The 21517-nt window shown below is 42.3% G+C and overlaps 1 protein-coding gene and 1 long non-coding RNA gene across 4 annotated transcripts in view; both read left to right on the top strand.

Moving 5' to 3' along the window:
- Positions 1 to 3096, top strand: part of LOC308611363 — a 59338-nt gene extending 56242 nt beyond the window's left edge. For all 3 annotated transcript variants that reach the window (XR_014014878.1, XR_014014879.1, XR_014014880.1), the window contains one exon: positions 2174 to 3096. This is a non-coding gene — a long non-coding RNA (uncharacterized lncRNA). The remainder of the gene's footprint in view (positions 1 to 2173) is intronic.
- A 40-nt stretch (positions 3097 to 3136) lies between these two features.
- LOC308611351 (spermatogenesis-associated protein 31D4-like) overlaps positions 3137 to 21517 on the top strand; it is a gene marked incomplete at its 3' end in the record, with an annotated part of 243645 nt that continues 225264 nt past the window's right edge. Inside the window, 1 exon segment of the mRNA XM_081260170.1 lies at positions 3137 to 3478. Coding sequence (XP_081116296.1) covers positions 3167 to 3478 — 312 coding nt within the window. The 5' untranslated portion in view covers positions 3137 to 3166.

The raw sequence follows: 21517 nt of genomic DNA, 5'->3' as shown, positions 1-21517 counted from the left end.
ACAATCCTAGACGAACGACTTATCCCTACTGAGTCTCCTCCAATAGGCAGTGTACTATTCTAGTAGAGCTTTTCGAAAATACTCTTTCTTGGGGATAATCTAACCATGTGCAGCCTGAAATCTGGGACCAGACTTCTGTGTAGTGACGAAGGTCAACTGGGAAGATGTCATTGGGAGGAGAGGAGAAGATCTCACTCTACTGAAAGCCACCACTGCCACCTCAGGATGGCTGCCTGAAATGCTCTGGTGAGAGCTTTATTACAAGGCTTTGGGGTTAGATATATGTAAAATGTGTGACATGTGTTCCTGGGAGGGATGACATTTTAAGCTTTTATTATTCATTTATACCTTACTGAGAATCATATGTAATAGAGTTCTTGAAAGTAGGTTTTAAGAGGGCAATAGAGAAAACTTATCAAGATACTGGTGCTGAGAATGAAAAGGAAAAGGTACCTAAGAGGTGATAGGATGCCAAAAATAGCTTTTCTTTACTTCCCAAATTTGGCCTCATTTAATGGATAAAGTGAATATTCTCAATCACATAACCACTTTAATTTTAGTACCAGGGCATACTTTTTAAGAAGTCACTTATTTATATTGTTTAAAATAGTAGCATTGAGAATGTGGGGAATTTACTAGGCAGGGCTCTACTACTTACTTGCTGAACCAAATCTAAGGAAGTTTCTTCCCGTCTCTGAACTTCAGTTTTATTTACTGATAAAATGGGCACAATAATACCTGTACTGTTTACATCACAGGATGTTTGTGAAAATGCACTGAGATCGCTGAAAGCAAAATGTTTTATAAATTAGACAAATAAATTTATAATTTATCATTGATGTTAGTCTAGGAAGGATAAGTGCTGTGAACTTCTGCTACTACATACCAATGGAGTTTATTTGTGGTTGGTACAAAAAGAAAAAAAAAAGCAAAGAAAAGTGCTGTACATTTAGTCCTTTGTTTCTTTCAATTTTGAAGGAGCTCTACCAGGTTCTGAAAAGGAATCTTATTAACATTTTGGGAAAAGCCTTTTTATTGAAACTTCTTGTAAGTTTTACACGCAAGGCACACACATGTATGTAAGGATATCTAGCCAACATGTGCCCTTTTAAAAGAGAAAAGCTCTTCTATAACCATCTTCTCCAAGGATCGTTAATTTGTATCAGAAAATTGGAGAGGCATGCAGGGATACCTTCCTAAGGAGCATAAAATGTCTGAGCAGTTATCACCCATAGCATCTGTCCCTTCTCTGATCTATTCCAGAGATCACTTGCCAATTCACAAATGCCATGGGGGACCTCTCCTGTGCGGTTATGTAACTCTTGACCTGTGTAGGGCTTGCCCCTAAAACTGCACCATGAGGTCCTTAAGGACAGAGCCTGCGACTTACAGGTACTTGTGTCTCCTAGTTCCCAGCAGGAAATATTTATTAAATGAAAACTTGGCTGAGGCTGCATATCAAGGTCAGGAGGAAGTGGTGCCTCTTGGCAGATTTTATCCTCAGGGTAGGTTACCTGTTCCTGCATAATTGAAAGAAGACTCTGTGGGTTTGAAGGCTGTCTAACCCTTTCACAGGAGATCAAGTAACTGTGCTAGGCCATGGGTGTCAAATAAAGGGCATCACAGTTTAAGAAGGACATGAGAAATTAGGAGACAGTTCAGAGAACAGCTATCATGAAGATAAAGAGTTTAGAAAGGAAGATGTAGGAAGAGGGGAGGGAAATACTGGGGTTATTTAAACCTGACAAGAGGAGCCTGAAAAAAAGCATGGCAGGTAGTTGAGTTTCAAACATTTATGGGGATGATTATATAGAGCAGAGCTTCTCAACCTTTGTGGCAAGGCACACTTAAGAAAAGATGATATTTACAGGGCCCACAAGGATAATCAGGTAAGGCTGCTCAAGACTCGATTCTTCTCTAAGGCTTTGACATTCCTGGGTCCCACCGTGCCACCAGAGGACTTAGCACAGCCTTTGGGTAGTGTTATGGACAGAATATTTGTGTCCTACCAAACTCATATGTTGAAACCCTAAGGCCAACAATATGATATCATAGTATTAGGAGATGGGGCCTTTGGGAGGTGATTAGGTCACAACAGTGGAGCCTTCATGAATGGAATTAATGCTCTTATAGAAGAGACCTCACAGAGCTCTCTCACCCACTTTTTCTGCAGGGTTGCTGGGAGAAGACAGCTGTTGACGAACCAGGAAGTAGGTCTCACCAGACACAGAATCTGCTGTTGCCTTCATTTCGGACTTCCCAGCCTCCAGGACTATGAGAAATACGTGTTTGTTGTTTAAGCACCCAGTCTATGGTGTTTTGTTACGGCAGCCCAAACTGACTAGGACAGGGATTTGTGCACATGTTAGAAAATTGATGTCCCCTAGTCAGGGACTGTCTGTATTTTAGGTAGAGTAGGAAGAAGTAGGGTCAAAACAAAAGATGGAAGATTGGAATAAAATGAGAAAACACTTTATTCTTAGATTTGAAAATACCAGATTGGTTTGTCAAAGGGTGCGTGTGTGTGTGTGTGTAGCATGTCCTAAAAGTCTTTATGCAGTTTAAGCTTCACTAACTTCAGAAAAATAAGTGCTACAGACTTATCCTCAAGATCTCGTGAAAGTTTAATTATTTACATTTATTTTATAGTAACTTTAGTTTTGTGAATGTTGAACAATGAATTCTTCATTTTAATTATTTGAGTCAGCCCCTCTGACTGAAGATGGTAACGGCTGACTGCAACAAAAAGCAAAATTCCCTATTCAACATTCACAAAACTGGATAAAAGAACTTTTAAGTTCTTTAGAACTGGGTTTGCGTAGTGAAAAGATTCTATAGGAAAGATGGATTTAAGGACATATATGATCCTGAGTATAAATGTGTGGGTACAAGCAAAAATTCCAGACAGTATTTCAGACACTTAAGGCAGTGGAATTGGTGAGACCCAAGTCAAGTTTCTATCAAACAGTGGAGGGGACCCAGGTAGTATCTGGGTTACCGATGGGACAAGCAGAAAATTTCATTACTGTAAATATATGAAACCATGAAAGGATGGAGTTGGAAAATAGGATGGCAGGGTAGGGCAGAGGGACCTGGAAGGCCCAGCAGGGGTGGAAGGGGTTGCTGGACTGGTGGGTGGGGGAGGGGCCGTGGACACACCCTCTCCATGTTGTCCCCTCCCCCACACTCAGAAACCCTTTGTGACTCTTCAGTGCTCTGTGATGCAGGCCTGGGACTGCTCAATAACTTCAGTAACTTCAAGCAGCCTTGTGATTCAGAAAACGGAATTCAGAAAATGGAACGCTCTCTCATTTTTGAACAGCTTACTGACCCATGTCCGAGCTGTGACTCAACATCCTTGGATACTGACCAAAACCTCGTCGTCCTGTGCGGGTTGGGGTTGCTTCTTCTGTTCCTGTGGTACCTGGTGCGCTTGCCATTTTCATCTATCTTTAGTAAAACCAAAGACATCCGAAAGGTAAGCAGCCCTGGGTGAGCCCCCAACGGAGATTCTTTATTGTTGTTTCCATTTCTATTCCCACATTTTGTGTGTGTGTGTGTGTGCATTTTTTTATTAGTTTCTGCTTTATAACAAAGTGAATCAGTCATACATATACATCTGTTCCCACATCCCTTCCCTCAAGCATCTCCCTCCCTCCCACCCTCTCCATCCCACCCCTCCAGGCGGTCACAAAGCACCGACCTGGTCTCCCTGTGCTCTGCGGCTGCTTCCAGTGGAAGCCCATGTCCCATCTGAGTGCTTGGAGGACTCCAGGATAAAATCCCAAACAGTAATTCTGTGGCCCTGGGTTGGGTTATTTAGAGAGTTTGGGATCTCTGCAGGAGAACAGAGTTCCCCATTGCTTGATCATGCCTCACATTCTCATGTCAGGCATCACTCGACAAAGCCTTCCTTTGTGCTGGGCTGATCAGAGCAGCAATGCTGAGCCTCTGACCATAGGCTGGAGCCTGAGCTCCAGGATACAGGGTCCTATCTGAGGGACATGGACGTAACTGTTGGCCTCAGATGCTAGGCCCTCCTTGGGCAGATGACTTCTGACTGAGAATATCAAGTGTGGACCTCATAGTCGAAAGTCCTTCTTTGAGTTTGTCAAAGAAGAAAAAAATGGAAAGCATTTTAAACCTTTAAAATTGATAAAAAGAGGAACATGAAGTTCTGTTAATTAAAATAGAGTCATATTATTCACGGATAATGAATATCTGAGTTTCCTAGAGAAGAGTGAGAGAAATGAGCCCCAGCCCTTCATTCTTTTCTTTTGTTCTCAGCATCAGGGCAGAGCCAAGAGGAGAAGGAAAGGTGGAACACCAAAAGGTAAGGTTCTGCCTATCCCACCTGAACTCTCCAAGGGTGACCCTTCCTGCCTTTTCCATGAGATCCAAGGTCCCTGATCTCTGAGGATGTCAACTGCTAGGTACAGTTTCTCTCAGAAACCAGAGTTCTCAGAGGAGAGGCTTGTGGGAAGGCAGTCAGAGCCTGAGACACTTCTCAGATTCCCTGCTCTGCTCATCGCTGGGCATGAAGCAGTGATGGACCTGGGCAATGGGTGTTTCCCAACAGGTGGCCAGGTGAGATGTCAAGAGTCAGAACTTCTGTGTCCTGACTTTGTAAAAGTCCTTTGACTTCCTGGATGATCAGATCCCTCTCTAAGGCAACACTGATCTCTGGGCTTCACATGGTGGTTTTGAGCATCACATGAGATAAAATGCATGTGAAAGTACTTTACAAGAAGCAACATACACATGTTAATATCATTGACCATTTGACCTCATCTACTAATTCTTGGGTCTTTCAGAGTCTAATATCCCAAGGGTTTCCCATAAGGGGACTCCTTTATTATCCCTATGCTTCTACCTTCATTACATATAACCCACTCTCCTGGTTTCTCAGGTTGGAGATGTCACCAGACAGAAACAGAGGAGAAAACGCAGCTGATTTCTATTCTGAAAAGGTGACTCTTTCCCCTTCTTTCCTGATCCCCCCTTAGCATGTTCTATGCAATTCCAGGGATTCAGTGCAACCTGCTGTAGTCATGGCAGGGGGTAGCATAGGAATGAGTATGTGATGAAGGCCTTGAGGTGAGGGCTACTGAGCATGTTGTGAACTCATGGATGTGGAGCAATGTGAAGGGGCAGCAGGCTTCCAGTGACCCCACCCCTGCCAGGCCAGCAGGGCCCCTTTCCTTGTTCTGGTCCTGGGTGCACCTTTGTACTTCCTGTCTTCTGCAGCACCCTGGGCCGGCACGATGACACCAGCCGCTTGCGTCAACTCTTATGTCCAGACCCCTTCTGTGAGGTGTGTAATAATGCAACTGCTGAGGTCAGTCGGCTGCTACTCCCAGAGGCCCTGGAAGATTCTACTTCCTCTGTGTCCCCGTTGGCTTCCACAGCTTCTGTGACTGAGTCATCGTTTACTCTGTCCCCTGCCTTCTCAACAGTCCCTCCAAGGGACCTAACACCAGCCTCTCTGCTTGAGCCTACCACACTGCCCACCTCCGTTCTCTCCCCTAACCCAATGACCCCCTTACTTGACTCTTTTTCACCCTCCCCATTGGGTCATTCTCTGGCACCAGAGCCTTTTCCTTCCTTGGATTCCAAATTCCCTGTGGACTACTCCCCACCCCAACCCCTTGCCTTTCCCCGTCTCCTACCACGTGACACTCAGACAGCAGGTCCTGTTCTCCCACGAGAGGCCACTTTGTCTCCGGATACCATTTTCTCTCTTGACCCCACCCTTTCCCAAGATATCAACCCCTTATCAGATTTGTCCCAGGCAATGAATCACCCCGATTCTTTTGATTGTCATCATGCACCACCAGCTCTGTCTGTTTCACCACAGCCAGACTGCACTTTATCTGTCACTCAATCTAAATCAATTGCCATCTTACTGAAGCCTGTTCCTGAGAACTCACTTCCAGAAAGCCCTGGTGTAATGTTCCAGCTAGAGGAAGATGTGGGGAAAGATCTGGGACACAGCCTAGAGAATGGCCCAAAAGATCACCTGTTGAATGACCCAAAGAGCTCTTCAGGTAAGGATCTGGGGTATGACTCTGAGAAAGACCTAAACAGTCAGATGGTGAGTCTCTCAGAGAAAAATTCAAGGGTGTCAGCAAAGAGTCTAAGTCGGAGACAACTTGAAAATGTCCTAAAAGGACATTTGAGCAAGAAGTTGGAGGACATACATGAGGGTCGGCTCCCTGAGACTGTGCGTAATTCATGGCATGCTATCAAGAAAACATTGCTTCTTTCTGTGAAATCCCACACCCGAACAAAACAGAGAAGTTTGCCATCATCAGTGGGTGAGGCCTACCCCCTGAATACCTTCCAGGACCTGACTTTTGTTGATTCCAGTCAACAACAGATGCTGGAAGCCCATATTAAAAGGTTTCCTATGAGGATGTTGTGGGCCCTTCCCCACAAGGTCCTTGAATCCATCCAGATCTTTAAATTGAAAGATGCCTCATGCCAGTCCTTGTCTCATGCCAACTTGCCCTCCTCAACCAATGTGATTTCTGAGGCAGACTCCAAATCTGGGAGCTTCAAGTCCTTGAGAGGAAGCTCTGCATCTCTCCATGGAGACAAAGTGGGAACAACAAATTCAGCCCCTGACCTGGATCGTTCTCTCGCTGCCACCTCACCTGTGGGCAAAGGAGGACAGAGGGTCCTGAGACAACCACGCTCTGATGTCAACCGTGGGCTGGCAGAGGGTGTTCAGAGAATTAAGGATGCCAGACAGACTCGTCTGCCTGTCTCCCTCTGCATCACAGGGAAAGCAGGTCATAGACAGACTCAACTAGCCAACAGATATCCCCAAAAGCTGCTTGCAAAGCAAGCTGGGGCCAGATATGAGCCGAAGCATAAGAGTGTGCGTTCCAGTGATAAAGGAGAAATGCAACGGGGCAAAAAGGTGGAGAAGTCAGAACCTGTTTCAATGCCCAGATGGTCTAGGGAGGTATTCACGGCTGAGGAGCTTGATACCCTTCAAGTGAAAACTAGTGACATGTTGGCAACTAGCAAGCCAGGGAGCTCCCAAATGATAAATGTGAATGAGAATAAAGTAGAAACTACCGTGACCACTGGAAGCCCCCCACCCAAATTACCAGTTCCCCAAGATCCTAAATCATTAGACTTTAAAGAACAACTGTTCAGTGAGTTGAACTTTAAACTGGAGAACAGCGAGCGTAGCCAGGCTCAAGGCCAACCCACTGACACATCCCTTACTTCAGATAACTTGACTTACGAGGCCTCACTGACTCATACCCAGGTTGTCTCAGGTGGGGACATGGGAGCTTCCCAGGTGCTGCATGTCCATTTGGAGGACAGAGGAATCAGGATGGAGCAGCAGCAGGAACCTTGGTTCCCTAAACACGCCTTAAGGAGGTGCCAGGATAAGAATTTCCCACCAACTGCAAAGAGAGTGAGCCCTCTGGAGCCCAAGGCAGAAGAGCTTGATCGAGGGGATAAAGGGTTCGGGACATCCCAACTTAGGAGGAAGAGTTTCCCTACTCAGGAGATGGTACTAGAGAAGACACTTGCGAGCAAGTCTTCCCAGATGCTATCACAGAAGGGACAGCCTCTTCCTGAAGGCCATATCAGAAAAAGAATGAAGCACTTCTTGCAATGGCTTTTTTCTGGGATAAAATACAAAAGGCAAGAAGATGCCCAGGAAAAGGACAGCCCCATATCAACTGTGCAGAACAGAGGCCTAGTTAAAAGTAGAGCTGCCTTGACTGGGACAACTGAAGCTCAGAAAATCGCGACAGGCATCAGGAAGTTCCTAGATGAGAAACCGGGGTGTCAGTATGCAATGGATGTCACCTACTCTCAAGAGCCCCTTCCTTCCCCAGTGCAGTTTAGGAAAACTCAGCAAAAGGCGCAAGTGCAGGTCTGGACAGAGCCTGTCCAGGGGCATCCTTTCAACCACAGGGCTCCCTCCTGTAAACTGACAAATATCAAGTCCTGCCATCAAGAAGCTATCTTTGCTGGCCAGAGTTATCCTCCAAGTAGTACAAGACAGATCAGAGATAAGAAGAGACACCCCCAGAAAGTTGTGGCATTCAAGGACCAGCGACTGTGTCACAAATATCCCCCACCAGTGTCCCACAGGGAGCCTGTGCCCCATCCAAGCCCCACCCGCAGGCGTCAGGCTGGCCAGGCACCCACCACTGCGCTCAGCACTGCTGAAGGCCCTGTGTTCAGACATCTGTCTCTACTGTCTAGACAGAAAACACTGCCCCAGAATTTCCAGGGATGAAGACTTCCCATCCAGAAATAACTCCTTCCTTGTAGAGATTATTGATTCTCCCCAATAAATATTTATCTAATAATAGTGTATCTTTTCTGTGTACTGTGTACTGTGTTGGGGGCATGGGATTTGGGTAACTCAGGGCTTATGTGTAAGGGAAAGGAAGGAGATAGTTCAGCTCTTACTGATTGCTTCCTTTGGCTTTGGCTAAAAGGTGACCAGTCCTCTGGAGTTCTTGCTGAGAAATAGATATTGTGCCCCTTCCACCCCCGCCACCACCCCCGCCCCGCCCCAAAGCCCATTTCCTCCCTGATGAAATTTGAGGAGGTGGGCTTTGTCTTCTGCCGCTTAGCTTTGCCTTAATGAAAATGTATAGCAGCCCACATATCCCCCCTCACTGAATGTTTTATATCCTGTAGAGAAGTAGGGGAGATAGGTCTTTTATACCTGAGGAGCGTTAAGTACAGGTATACTTTCTGAAAATAATGCTGAAGAAGAAACAACAGCTTAATCATTATTTAGAACTCAGTTACCAGAGGCTCCTACAGGGGGCTGAACCCTGAATGGCACTATTTGGGCGGAGGTGCTGCTCTACTGGACCCTGGGCTACTTGCCGTAGGGTCCAGGAACAGCACAGCAGCTGCTTAAGAATCTGTTATGTGGGTCATGTTAATGTATCGGGAGAGCATACTTTAAACTTGACATGGAGGTTTCCTTACTAGAAAGCACCCTGGGGAAGTGGTTCCCCTCCTGGGGTATTTTTTCAGGCTGCTCATTTAATGACCGTTTTTTGTTTTTTTGTTTTTTTTTTTGCAGAGGAAAAGCACCACTCAGCTGTCAGTGGTAGGAATGTTGACCAGGCAGCCACCTACCTCCCAGGGTAAAATACAGCTGAGAGTAAGCAAAAGATGTCTTAAAGTGAGTGGGAAAGAAAGAAAAAGTGAAGGGAAAGAATGTCCTTACTGGTGGAACAAAGTTCATGCCTCATCATTCCCATATTCTGACCCTGTCCTGCTCCCCCATTCCTCAATCTGATCCAAGCACCATGTGCTTGAGGCTGACCAGAGAACTGCACGGCACACTGATGCCTTATATCAAAAAGGCATGGGGGGGCCTCCCTGGTGGCGCAGTGGTTGAGAGTCCGCCTGCCGATGCAGGGGATACGGGTTCGTGCCCCGGTCTGGGAGGATCCCATATGCCGCGGAGCGGCTGGGCCCGTGAGCCATGGCCGCTGGGCCTGCGCATCCGGAGCCTGTGCTCCGCAACGGGAGAGGCCACAACGGTGAGAGGCCCGCATACCGCAAAAAGAAAAAAAAAAAAAAAAAAAAAAAAAAAAAGGCATGGGGGTGTCTTTCAGCACTAAAACAGTATCTTCAAGGATGTCATCAAGATGGCATCCCCCTCTTTGGGGAAGGTGATCATGGTGCTTTCCTTCCATCTATGCTTGATGGGAATATACAAGATATTGCCCTTAGTGTGTACAGTTCACCAATCAAGATGAAGGTGCCACCACTGATATTAATAGCCTTGGTGGAGCCGTGGTACACCTCCCCAGGATACCTGCAGCTCAGGAACCAGAGGTGAGTCCTAGACTATGCACTGGGGTTATCAGACATTTGGGGGCTTACCGTGGACCTCCTTTTTTTGGCCAAGGCTGCACACATACCCACCCTTACAATGAGGTCTAGAGGGAAGGCAACTCTACTTGTACAGACTGGGACTCAAAAATAGGGTGAGTATCCTAGAGAGCACCTGAGGTAGTTTTTCCAGAAAGACTTATGGATACTGGGTGTTAAAACAAAAAAACAAAAATAGATGTCCACTACAGCCTTCTCTCACTACTTTTATTTTCTTATCCAGAGTTATGACATTGATCCTACAATATCTGAAGCTTATGGTCACACAGAGAAGGCAGATTCCGTGGAGCCCCCGGGAGAGGGACAAAAGGTGGGAGGGGGCCCAGGGTGGGGAACATGAAGAGGTGAGGAGTGGTGGAGGGCTCTAACCTCCATGTGGATAGACCTATCAGTAACCCAGCTTCCCTGTTCCTACATCATCTCATTTTTACTTCCATTCCAGTGCAGTCACTGCCACACTGTAGAGCTTATTACCAGGAACACTTCTGCCATCTGGAATAATACAGTCTGACATTCCACCCTTTGGCCTCATCCTCCATCCTCCCAGCTTATATACTACTTGTTAATTTTTCAACTTTAGGTCGTTTTTCCACTTACTCTTCCTCTATCCACCAAGCTCTTGTTTTCTTTTTCTCTCTCTCCAAGGTAGGCTTGGTGGTCTATCAGGTAAGCAACATTTAAAAAGCTCCACTACAAATAGGTCCCATCCAATCACCTTGAATCCTTCCCGTCTGGCAAAATCCCCTATCTCTGCCTTTTCCAGAAATACCTTCCCATAAGTAGCTGATGACTATTGGATTAAATCTCACAATCAAGTCTACTGATGCCATGATAAATTCAGCCCTCATGCTACCTGGAAATAATGCAGCCATTCCACAAATTCTTATTCCATGCTTACTAACATGTGAACAAAACAAATGGAACTTAGGTCACTGTTTCCTTAGTCCATTTTCTCTCCAGTGCTACTCAAATCTATTTCAAATCTCCTTCACTTTTCTCAAATTTAGGCCATCTCCACTTGCTCAGCAGATGTGCCAAACCACCATTCACAGAGGAACTAGAAGTCATGAGATGGGAAATTTTCATCAAAATCCTTAAAAAAAAAAATTTCCCATTCCTCCTTTCCTTCTTCCTTCCTGTTATATGGAAAGAAGTTTCTTTCCCAACGTCAAAGGAATTACACTTCCTGAAATTTCCTTATTGAGAGATAGCTAAACTCTAGTCTTGATGGACTGATCACCCTGGCCAGGTATCCTTTTGCTCCCTCCCTCTCCTTATGAGTCACTCTACATCTTTTATTATTTTTAAAGCTTTTTAGTAAAAAATGTTTAAACATGCACGAAAGCAGACAGAACAATGTAACCTCCCATACACCCCTCACCCAGCTTTCACAGTTATCATTTGGCATGTGTGCTACATCCCATCTTTTACACTATGATTAAAGTGTAAAAGCCCATTTAAACACCTTGTCATCTATCTCTTAAGACATATGCTATGTGCCCATGTCAGAGCTCTCACATTTCTTTGATACTTATCACCTGTGGTACACAGTTATTCACAACAGATGTACACAACATTGGTGACAAAAAAGCATTGTGCTTTAGAGGCTCTGGCAATCAGTTCTGCTCTGCCTTTTAGTCAACCCTAAGGAGTCATTTGAATGAATTCCTCCCTCAACCCCATATAAGAAGTAATCTTACAGGTCAAATTCAGTGCACAATATTGCTTTCCCTTAATCACACAGTAACTATAACATGCAGAGAGCATAGAAGTAGTAAACTGGGCATGTTGATAAAGACTTGACATTACTATATGTGTTTTCAAATATTTACAAGAAAATATTTATCCTGTCACATAGTTAAAATGAGCTATTGTGTTCCGAGTTAAACACAGTAGATAAAACACACTTGTTTATCTTCTCTCTTTCCCCAAATGCCATTAAAAGCAAGAGTAGATGAAAAAAAAAAGCAAGAGTAGGTGAAAAGAGGTTCAACATCTCTAGCCATCAGGGAAATGAAAACCAAAGCCACTATGATATAACACTTCACACACACAAGAATGACGAGAAAAACAAAGTCAGATTAAAACAAGTGTTGGTGAGAATGCGGAGAAACTGGAACCCTGATACACTGCTTGTGGGAATGAAAAATGGTGCAGCTGTTTTGGAAAACAGTCTGGGAGCGCTTCAAAGTGTTAAATATAGAATTACTATGTGACCCAGCAACTCCACTTCTAGGTATGTACTCAAGAGAAATGAAAACATATGTCCACACAAAAACTTGTAAACAAATGTTCAAAGCAGTATTATTCATAAGAGTTAAAAGGCAGAAACAACCCAAATGTCCATCAACTGATGAATGGGTAAATAAAATATGGTATATCCATGCAGTGTAATACTTTTGGCGTTAAAAAGCACTGATACATGCTACAACATGGCTGAACCTTGAAAACACGCTAAGTGAAAGAAGCCAGTCACAAATAACCACGTATGATTCCATTCATGTGAAATATTCAGAATAGGGAAGCCAAGAGAGGACAGAAAGTAGATTAATGGTTGCTTAGAGCTGGGAGATGAAGGGTGGCGGGTAATAGCTAAAGGTTACGGGGTTCTTTCTGAAGTCATGAAAATGTTTTTAAAATTGTGATGCACATATCTGTGAGTATACTAAAAATCCTGGAATTACACACTTTAAATGAGTAAATTGCATGGTATGTGAACTATATCTCAATAAAACTATTCAAACAAAGGATTTAAAAAGAATAAGTGCTTAAGGATGACTAGAAGGAGAGAGGATACAACAAAAGATGTCAACACATTTTTGGAAGATGGAAATCTGGTGGAGGAATGGTAACTGGTGAGCAGAGCAGACGAAGTGCTGGCAAACCAATTCACACCACAAAACGCCAGAAGACGGATGACCTGGTGGCACCAGATCAGAAAAGCTAGGGGTTCCATGCTGTAAACACGTTGATTTTTTTCCTTCTTTTTTTTTTTGTATTGTGTTTAATTTAAAAACATTTGTTGGTGGGGAGGGTGTGGTGCTCTTCTTCAGCATTTTGTAAAATCCTGTTGAAATGTGCAGAGGGTCCCAGGTTTCTTGCCTGGGACAGAATGTGAGAAAACTTTTGAAGCTGGCATTACACATTTCTGGGGTTTGGGTATGGTGATGGTGGTAGCTGCAAGAATCAAAGGCAGAAATCCCAAAGTTTAGGTAAAATCCAGGACAGCAGGCAATGGTCCATTTTTTAAATGTATTTATTTGAAAATAACTAAACTTGTGGAAAAGATGCATGGATGGTAAAAACTATGTTCCCTTTATCCAGACTTACCTACTAACATTTTGACCCATTTGAGATCTCTCTCCTCTCTCTGTCTCTGTTTCTGTCTCCTTCCCTTCCTGCCTCCACTCTCTCTATATATGAATACACACACACACACACACATATATGAAAAATATGCATACATTTCTGAATATTTGAAAATACATTTCATGCACCATGCACCTTCTCCTTGAATATTTCATTGTGTATTTAAGAAAAAGAAGATTCTCTTACATACAGTACAGTTAGTTTTCCCCTTCAGTAAATTTAACAATGACATAAAACTTTTAACTAATCTCCCATTCATATTCCATTTTTGTCAATTTATTGAGTAATGTCCTTTGTGGCTTTTTTTCAAAACCTCCATTACAGGATTCAGAATCACAGACTGCATTTAGTTGCCATGTGTTTTTAGTCTCCTTTAATCTGGATCAGTGTTTCTCAGTCTTTCTTTTTTTATGACAAGGCCACTTTTTGAAGAATATATTTGATGTGTCATTTTTATGACCCCTTCTATCCTGGAAATTCTTTTGGTGGAGCTTATATTGCTCAGACTTTAGAGGATGTTTTTACAGTTGTGAATCCTAGGGACCTCAGGGACAGTCAGGACCAAACTTTCTATAAAAAAAAAAACAATACCAGAGATACAAAGATATGTGGAGGGGTTTTTCTGAACAGATACACCTCCTGCAGTCAAGGGAGGAAGGTATGTGAGATGGAGTGGGCTTGAAATGGACCCTCCTTTTGGGTACAGACAAGAGTGGAGCTGTGGCTGCAGGAGAAGACAGGTAAAGAAAGGAGCTGTCATTACTAGTATCCTCCTCATAGGGGAGGGAGAGAATTAGGTATCTGGGGTCAAGACTGATTCATCAGACTCAACGAGGGAATACAGGCAAGCAAAGTAAGGAAATGACACAGCTTAATTTCAGCAGTTTATAATCTAAATAATGAAGGCACAAGGGCTACAACTATTAAATGACTAGCATGGGGAGATGAAATAAATACATATACACATCGACAAAAATGACATCATTGTTTAAAAAGGTATGGAGATGCCAACAGGAATTTTGGTGGCAAGTAAGAAAGTAGATGGGGAAAAAAATCATAAAACTTTTCATAGAAGAAGTAACCATGAGTGTGATTCCAAAAAGCTAAAACGTATTGCTAAATATTGTGCTCATTAGAAGTTATGTTAAAGAGAAGCCCACTCCTCAAATCAGGGTGTGTTTGGTCCTTCGGGTTGTGTTCTGTAAAATAAAGAAAAAATTTTTAAATGTTTTGAGAGGGATTTTTCAGAAGAGGGAGCAAGCAGCAGGATGAGACACTGTATGGCTGGAGGAGGCTAGATTTGAGAACCTTAGGGGGCTAAATAGCCGAAGAGGGATTTTAGGAAAAAAAGAACTACTAAAGCTTTTTAAGTTGTTTGCCGTAGGTTCATGGGTGTGCCATGCCCTTGTTTCCCTTTTTGTCATGCTTCCTGTTCACTGGTACAGGCTACTCTGCACTCTTACACTCTTTGGTGAATGTGAATTCTTTTGAGGAGATATGGGGGCGTATATTTCTTCTGATTATGTTTCTGGCTTCATACAGGTGAGAACACATTATGTATGAGGGGAAGCTGTAGTTGAAGGCTTGGAGGTAAAAATCCCTTGGCATAGAAGAGTTTTAAATATTATGTGGGGTCCAAAGGTAGATCACCAAGCAGTAAAAGAGTCTCAGGTAATATCTGGGTAACGTGTGGAATAAATAGAAATTTTCACTAAGGTAAATATATGGTATGTAAATGTGTGGGTTGGAAGGTGGGTTAGAGGTATCTAAAGGGCCCTGGAGGGATGGATAGATCTGCTGGGTTGGATGGTGGGGGAAGGACTGTGGGTTTCTCTCTCTTGTGTTGTCCCCTCCCTCACCCTCAAGAACCTTTGGTGTTTACGCTTAACCTCTGTAATGTGGGCCTAGAACTCTAGTCTAGAATGTGCACTTTCAATGCCCAGATGCTTGAGGCAGCAACGCACTTCTGATGATCTGGACCATCTTCTTTGTCTGAGGAGCCTTACTGCACCATGGCTGAGCTCCAGCTCAACTTCCTAGGTTTTCCCATCCTTGCCTTTGTGTATTGGGTGGGGCTCCTTCTGGCACTGTGCTACCTAAGGAGGAATTCATGTTTCCCAATATTTTGGAAACAGGGAGAAATCGATCAGGTCAGCAAACCAGAGTCCCTCAAAGATATTAAATCTTTTCAAATAGATGCATTCAATGGTATCAGTTTCCCTCTAAGTACTGCTTTTTCTGCAGCTCACAAATTTTGACAAGTTGTATTTTAATTTTCATTTAGTTTAAAATATTTTTTCTCTTGATATTTCTTCCTTGACCCATGTTTTAGTAGCATGTTGTTTACTCTCCAAACATTTTGGCATTTCCAGCTATTTTTCTGTAATTGATTTCTAGTTGAAGTCCATTATGGTCTGAAAATATACTTTGTATGATTTCTATTTTATATTTGTTAAGGTGTGTTTTGTGGCCCAAGACGTGGTTTATTTTGGTCAGTGCTCCATGTGTGCTTGAGAAGAATGCATATTCTGTTGTTGGATGAAGTATTCTACAAATGTCAATTAGATCAAGTTGATTGATGGTGCTGTTTAGGTCAACTATATCCTTACTGATTTTCCACCTGCTGAACCTGTCCATTTCTCATAGAGGGGTGTTGAAGTCTCCAACAATAACAGTGGATTCACCTAATTCTCCTTGCAGTTGGACCAGTTTTTGCCTCACATATTTTGACAGTCTGTTGTTAGACTGTACACGTTAAGGATTGTTGTGTCTTCTTGGAGAGTTGACCCCTTTGTTGTTATGTACTGCCCCGCTTTATCCCTCATAACTTTCCTTGTTCTGAAGCCTGCTTTGTCTGAAATTAATATAGATCCTCCTGCTTTCTTTCATCAGTGTTACCATGGTACAGTTTTCTCTTTCCCTTTACTTTTAATCATCTGTGTCTTTATATTTAAAGTGGGTGTTTTGTAGACAACAAATAATTGGATCTTGGTTTATCCACTGACAGTCTGTCTTTTAATTGGTGAATTTAGAACACTTACATTTAGTGATTTTTTTATATAGTTGGATTAATATCTGCCATATCTGTAACTGTTTAGTATTTATTATGTGTATTCTTTTTTTCTTCTTCTCTTTTTCTGCCTTTTCTGATTTTAAACAAGCACTTTATATGATTCCATTTCTCTCTTCTCTTAGCATGTCAAGTATTCTTCTTTAAAAAATATTTTCATGGTTGCCCATGAATTTGTAATATACATTTACAACTAATCTAAGGCCACTTTTATATAGAACATTATACCACTTCATAGGTAGTGCAGGTTCCATTATAACAGAGTTCCCAATTCCTCCCTCCTGTCCCTTGTAACACTGATGTCATTTATTTCACTTATCCATATACTATAATCACCCAATACACTCTCATTAGTATTATTAGGTCAACTGAGAATAAGAAAAATAAAAGTTTTGTTTTACCTTCATTTATTCCTTCTTTGCCCTTCCTTTATGTAGAGCTGAGTTGTCCTTTTCCTTCTCCTTGAAGAACTTTTTAAACATTTATTCCAGGGCAAATCTTCTGCTGATGAGTATCTCAGTTTTTGTTTGAGAAAGTTTTATTTCTCCTTCACTTTTGAAGGATAATTTCACTAGACACAAAGTTCTAGGGTGATTTTTTTTCTTGCAACACTTTAAATATTTCACTCAATTCTCTTCTTGCTTGCATGGTTTGTGATAAGCCCATAATTCTTATCCTTGTTCCTTTAGAGGCAGGATATTACTTTCTTCTGTATTCTTTCAAGATTTTATCTTTCAGCTTCCTACAGTTTTAATAAAATATGTCCAGGTACAGACGTTCTTCGTATTTATATGCTTGGTGTTCTCTGAGCTCCCACAATCTATGGTTAATCCGTCATTAATTTTGGAAAATCCTGGGCTGTTATTTCTTCAAATATTTCTTATTCTCTCTTCTCTCTTTCTTCTCCTTTTGGTATTTCAATTACATGTATATTACACACTTTGAAACTGTCTCACAGTTCTTGGATATTCTGAGTTAAAGGTTTATTTAAAAATTCTTTTTCTCTTTGCATTTCAGTTTGCAAAGTTTCTACTGACAGACATATTTTCAAACTCACTTACTCTTTCCCTGGCCATAGGCAATATACAGATGAGCCAATTAAAAGCATTCTTCATTTCTGTTATAGTGTTTTTGGTTTCCAACATTTCCTTTTGATTCTTTCTTAGAGTTTCCCTCTCTCTGCTTATTGCTCATCTGTTCTTGCATGTTTCTGCTTTTTCCATTAGAGCCCTTAACATGAAACGATGGTTATTTTGGATTCCATGTATGACAATTCAAAACTCTCTGTCATATCTGAATGTGGATCTGATGCTTGCTTTATCTATTCAGACTGTTTTTTCTTGCCTTTTTATCATACCTTGTAATTTTTTGTTGAAAAGCCAGACATAATGTATTGGGTAATAGGAACTGAAGTAAACAGACCTTAGTGTGAAGTTTTATGTTAATCCAGGTAGGTGTTGGTTGTGTTTAATATTTACTGTAGCTGTATATGTCAGAGACTTCAATTTCCTATAGTGTCCTTGTTTTCATCTCCCTTGGTGTCTTCAGATTCCCCTAAGTCTCCTCCTTATATAGAGCCTATGCCTTGCAGCTCTTTCGGCTATGATCCTCTGTTACCATACTGGAGCCCTGTTGATGTGGTAGTAAGGAGCTGGGGGGGAGGGGATATGATTAAATCTGTCGTTTAGTGGTCCTGTGTCCCTGCGTTCTTCACAGATGTTTCTAACTCTTTTCTCTCTTTCTTTCTTTTCACTTTTTAGAAGAGATAAGAAAGCTAGAGGGAACTGGAGTTGGCTAACTTCCCTTCTCCCATGTGGGATAAGTCTCTGGTAGTCTTTTCCTCTGCGGAGTAAGCTTCTGTTATGGAGAACATTCAGGGGATATTTCAGAATGTTTTCAAAATTGTTACTTTTCTTCCCATTCCCACACTCCTCCACCAGAAACATCAGAATTTTTCATGGCTCTTCACTGTGAGAACCTGGTGGGGTTCCCATAGGCGAAACCCATGAATAGGTGGAGGCCCCCCTAAGATAATGACCCTAGGAGTTTCTCGCTCTCATGTTAGCCCATGTGCATCCTCTAGCAATTTGTCAAAGGGTCCTTTTAAGTGTTCCTATCAATTTATGGCTCCAGTGGCCTCTGCTTGAGGTAAGCTGACCTCAACTATGATTCTCTGCATTCACCCTCTATGAAGATTTTGGAGTGATTTGCCCTGTGACCTTAATTCTCTAATGCTACAAGAAAAGTCACTGACTTTCAATTGGTTCAGATTTTGCTTCTTCTAAAGACTGGAGTAATGACTCTCAAGCTCTTTAAGTGTTGGAGCTGGAACCAAAAGTTGCCTCTCAAAGAATGATTCTTTATTTTCTTGTTCCCCTGCTCACATTTCTCAGTGAGATTGGTTGGGTCAGAGAGACACCTAAGTTAGGAAGTTCAAGGAGAGGATAGAACATCATAGGCCAGGCAGGGCCAGTAGTTCTGGGGGGACTAAGGCTTCCAGTTGAAGCCCATGGCCCATCTGAGCGTTTGGAGATTGCAGGATAAAATCCCAAGCATAACTTTGCGGCCCTGGGTTGGGTTATTTAGAGAGTTTGGGTTCTCTGCAGGAGAACAGATTTCTCCATTGCTTGATCATGCCTCACATTCTCACGTCAGGCCTCACTCGACAGAGCCTTCCTTTATGCTGGGCTGATCAGAGCAGCAATGCTGAGCCTCTGAGATCCTCTGAGCAGAGCCTGGAGCCTGAGCTCCAGGATACAGGGTCCTATCTGAGGGACATGGATGTGACTGTTAGCCTCAGATGCTAGGCCCTCCTTGGGCAGATGACTTCTGACTGAGAATATCAAGTGTGGACCTCATAGGTAAAAGTCCTTCTTTGAGTTTGTCAAAGAAGAAAAAAATCGAAAGCATTTTAAACCTTTAAAATTGATAAAGGTAGGAACATAAAGTTCTATTGGTTCCGGAAGATCCCACATACCACGGAGCAACTAAGCCCATGTGCCGCAACTACTGAGCCTGCGCTCTAGAGCCTGTGCGCCACAACTACTGAAGGCCGCGCACCTAGAGCCCATGGTCCGCAACGAGAAGCCACCGCGATGAGAAGCCCGCACACTGCAACAAAGAGTAGCCCCCACTCTCCGCAACTAGAAAAAGCTCGTGCGCAGCAACGAAGACCCAACACAGAGCCAATAATAATAAATAAATAAAAAATTTTTAAAAAGTAAGCAGTTATGAGCTGCTATAAACCTACTGTTTCTTTACTTGATTTAAATGAATTTAATTCTTTAAATAACTGAGCAGGTAGAGAATATAGACTCAGCCATTATTAGAGGTACCTTATACAACCAAAGTGGTATAAAAACCCTGTAACATGAAAGTGTTGTGGAGGTCCTTCTGGTCTTCTGAGACCGGGACACCTGTACATTTATGTCCCATTTATAAATGTTCCTGTATAATGTTTGCGATGCTGAAATATTCGATGAGATAGATACGCCATGCCTATTACATGCCTTCCCTATATCTCTCTCAACTACATCCCTCTAATGAGTTGGTGCAGCTCCAAGGCTCTATCCAGTAACAAGGTAGTGTCAGGCAGTGCTTGTTGTACTCACTGGCTTTTAATCCTCCAACTGCCTTGTAATCTCCTCCTTCACACCTTGATGCTTAGAAATGGCATATTTCCTGAGGAAGAGGTTTCTACAGAGTCCTGGATACTTGCTTGAAATGGGGACAGGAGGATGGAGGAACAGAAGGGAAGATATAGGGAAGATGAACGGATTTTTTTTATATAAATTTTTCTGCCATAAAAACTATAGGTACCAAGCAAAGCAATCAGGGAAATTTATATTCATGCATTAATTGACCACTTACAACAATGAGTAGATAGAGAACATTAGATAGATTAAGGAAGTATCTAGGAGGTAAAATGGATAAGATTGATAATGGATAGGATATAGTGGCTGATGTGAGAGGTTGAACTCAAGGATTATTGTTAGGTGCCTGGTTTATACAACTGGGTGAATGGTGTCACTACACACTAAGACAAATGAAAATGAAGGAGGAGAGATTCGGTAGTTTAGGGAGACCATGAGTATTTAGCTTTATGTATATTTTAAATGAACAGATTTAGATGTTAAATAGGCAACTGGATTTACAGAATTCAGATTAGAGGTCTCAGGTACACAAATGTCCAAACTTTATGGAGTTGGTAACTGAAGCTGTGTGTTTCTGTGAAATCATATTATGAGTTCTAGAGTGAGGGGACATAATGGCCTAGAACTGAATTTTGAAGAATTTCAACATTTCATGTCTGAGGAGAAGGATACGCACCTGCAAAGAAGATAGAGAATGAACTGCCGCAGAGATTAGAGGAAAACCGGAGGAGTTTTTGGGTCAAGGAAAATCAAGTCTCAAAGACAGAAGCAAATCCTACTTACAGATCAAGTAAGTAGGAGATAAAATTTTCACATCACATCCATGGATTTGGAAATAACTTATGAAGTACCTTTTTATTGGAGTAATAAAAGATGGATTCTATTGGGAGTGGGTTGAAGCATGAGAAGGAAGTAATAAAGTGAAGGTATCAAATATAGATAAACATTTTTAAACAGCTTTATGGAGGTACAACTGATGCACAAAAAATGGCACATGTTTAATGTATACTATTTGATGAGTTTGGACATATGCATAAACCCATGAGACAATTAACACAATCAAGGTAATAGACGTATCTGTCCCCTCCAAAAGCTTGTGTCCCATTTTTTCTGTGTGTGGTAAGGACACTTAACATGAAATTGACCCTCTTAACTAATTTTAAGTGCTTAACACTATTGTTAACTACAGACACTATTTGTACAGCAGATTTCTCGAATTTATTCATCTTGTATAACTGAAAATTCATACCTGCTGAACATCAGCTCCCCATTTCTCCCTTTCCCCAGCCCCTGGCAACCAACATTCTATTCTCTGCTTCCATGAAGTCTGATTATTTTAGGTACCTCATATAAATGGAATTATGCAGTATGTGTCCTTCTGTGACTGGCTTGTTTACTTAGCTTATTGTCCTCCAGGTTCATCCCTGTTGCCACAATGGTAGAACCTCCTTCTTCTTTTAAAGTTGAAAATATTCCATTGTAAATATATACTACATGTTTTGAACCATTCATCTGTCGATGGACA

The sequence above is a fragment of the Mesoplodon bidens genome, assembly GCF_964165515.1.
Source record: "Mesoplodon bidens genome assembly, contig: HAP1_SCAFFOLD_72, whole genome shotgun sequence".
Classification (NCBI taxonomy): domain Eukaryota; kingdom Metazoa; phylum Chordata; class Mammalia; order Artiodactyla; family Ziphiidae; genus Mesoplodon; species Mesoplodon bidens.
The sequence above is the reverse complement of the archived record's forward strand: the minus strand, read 5'-3'. Positions and strand labels throughout refer to the sequence as shown.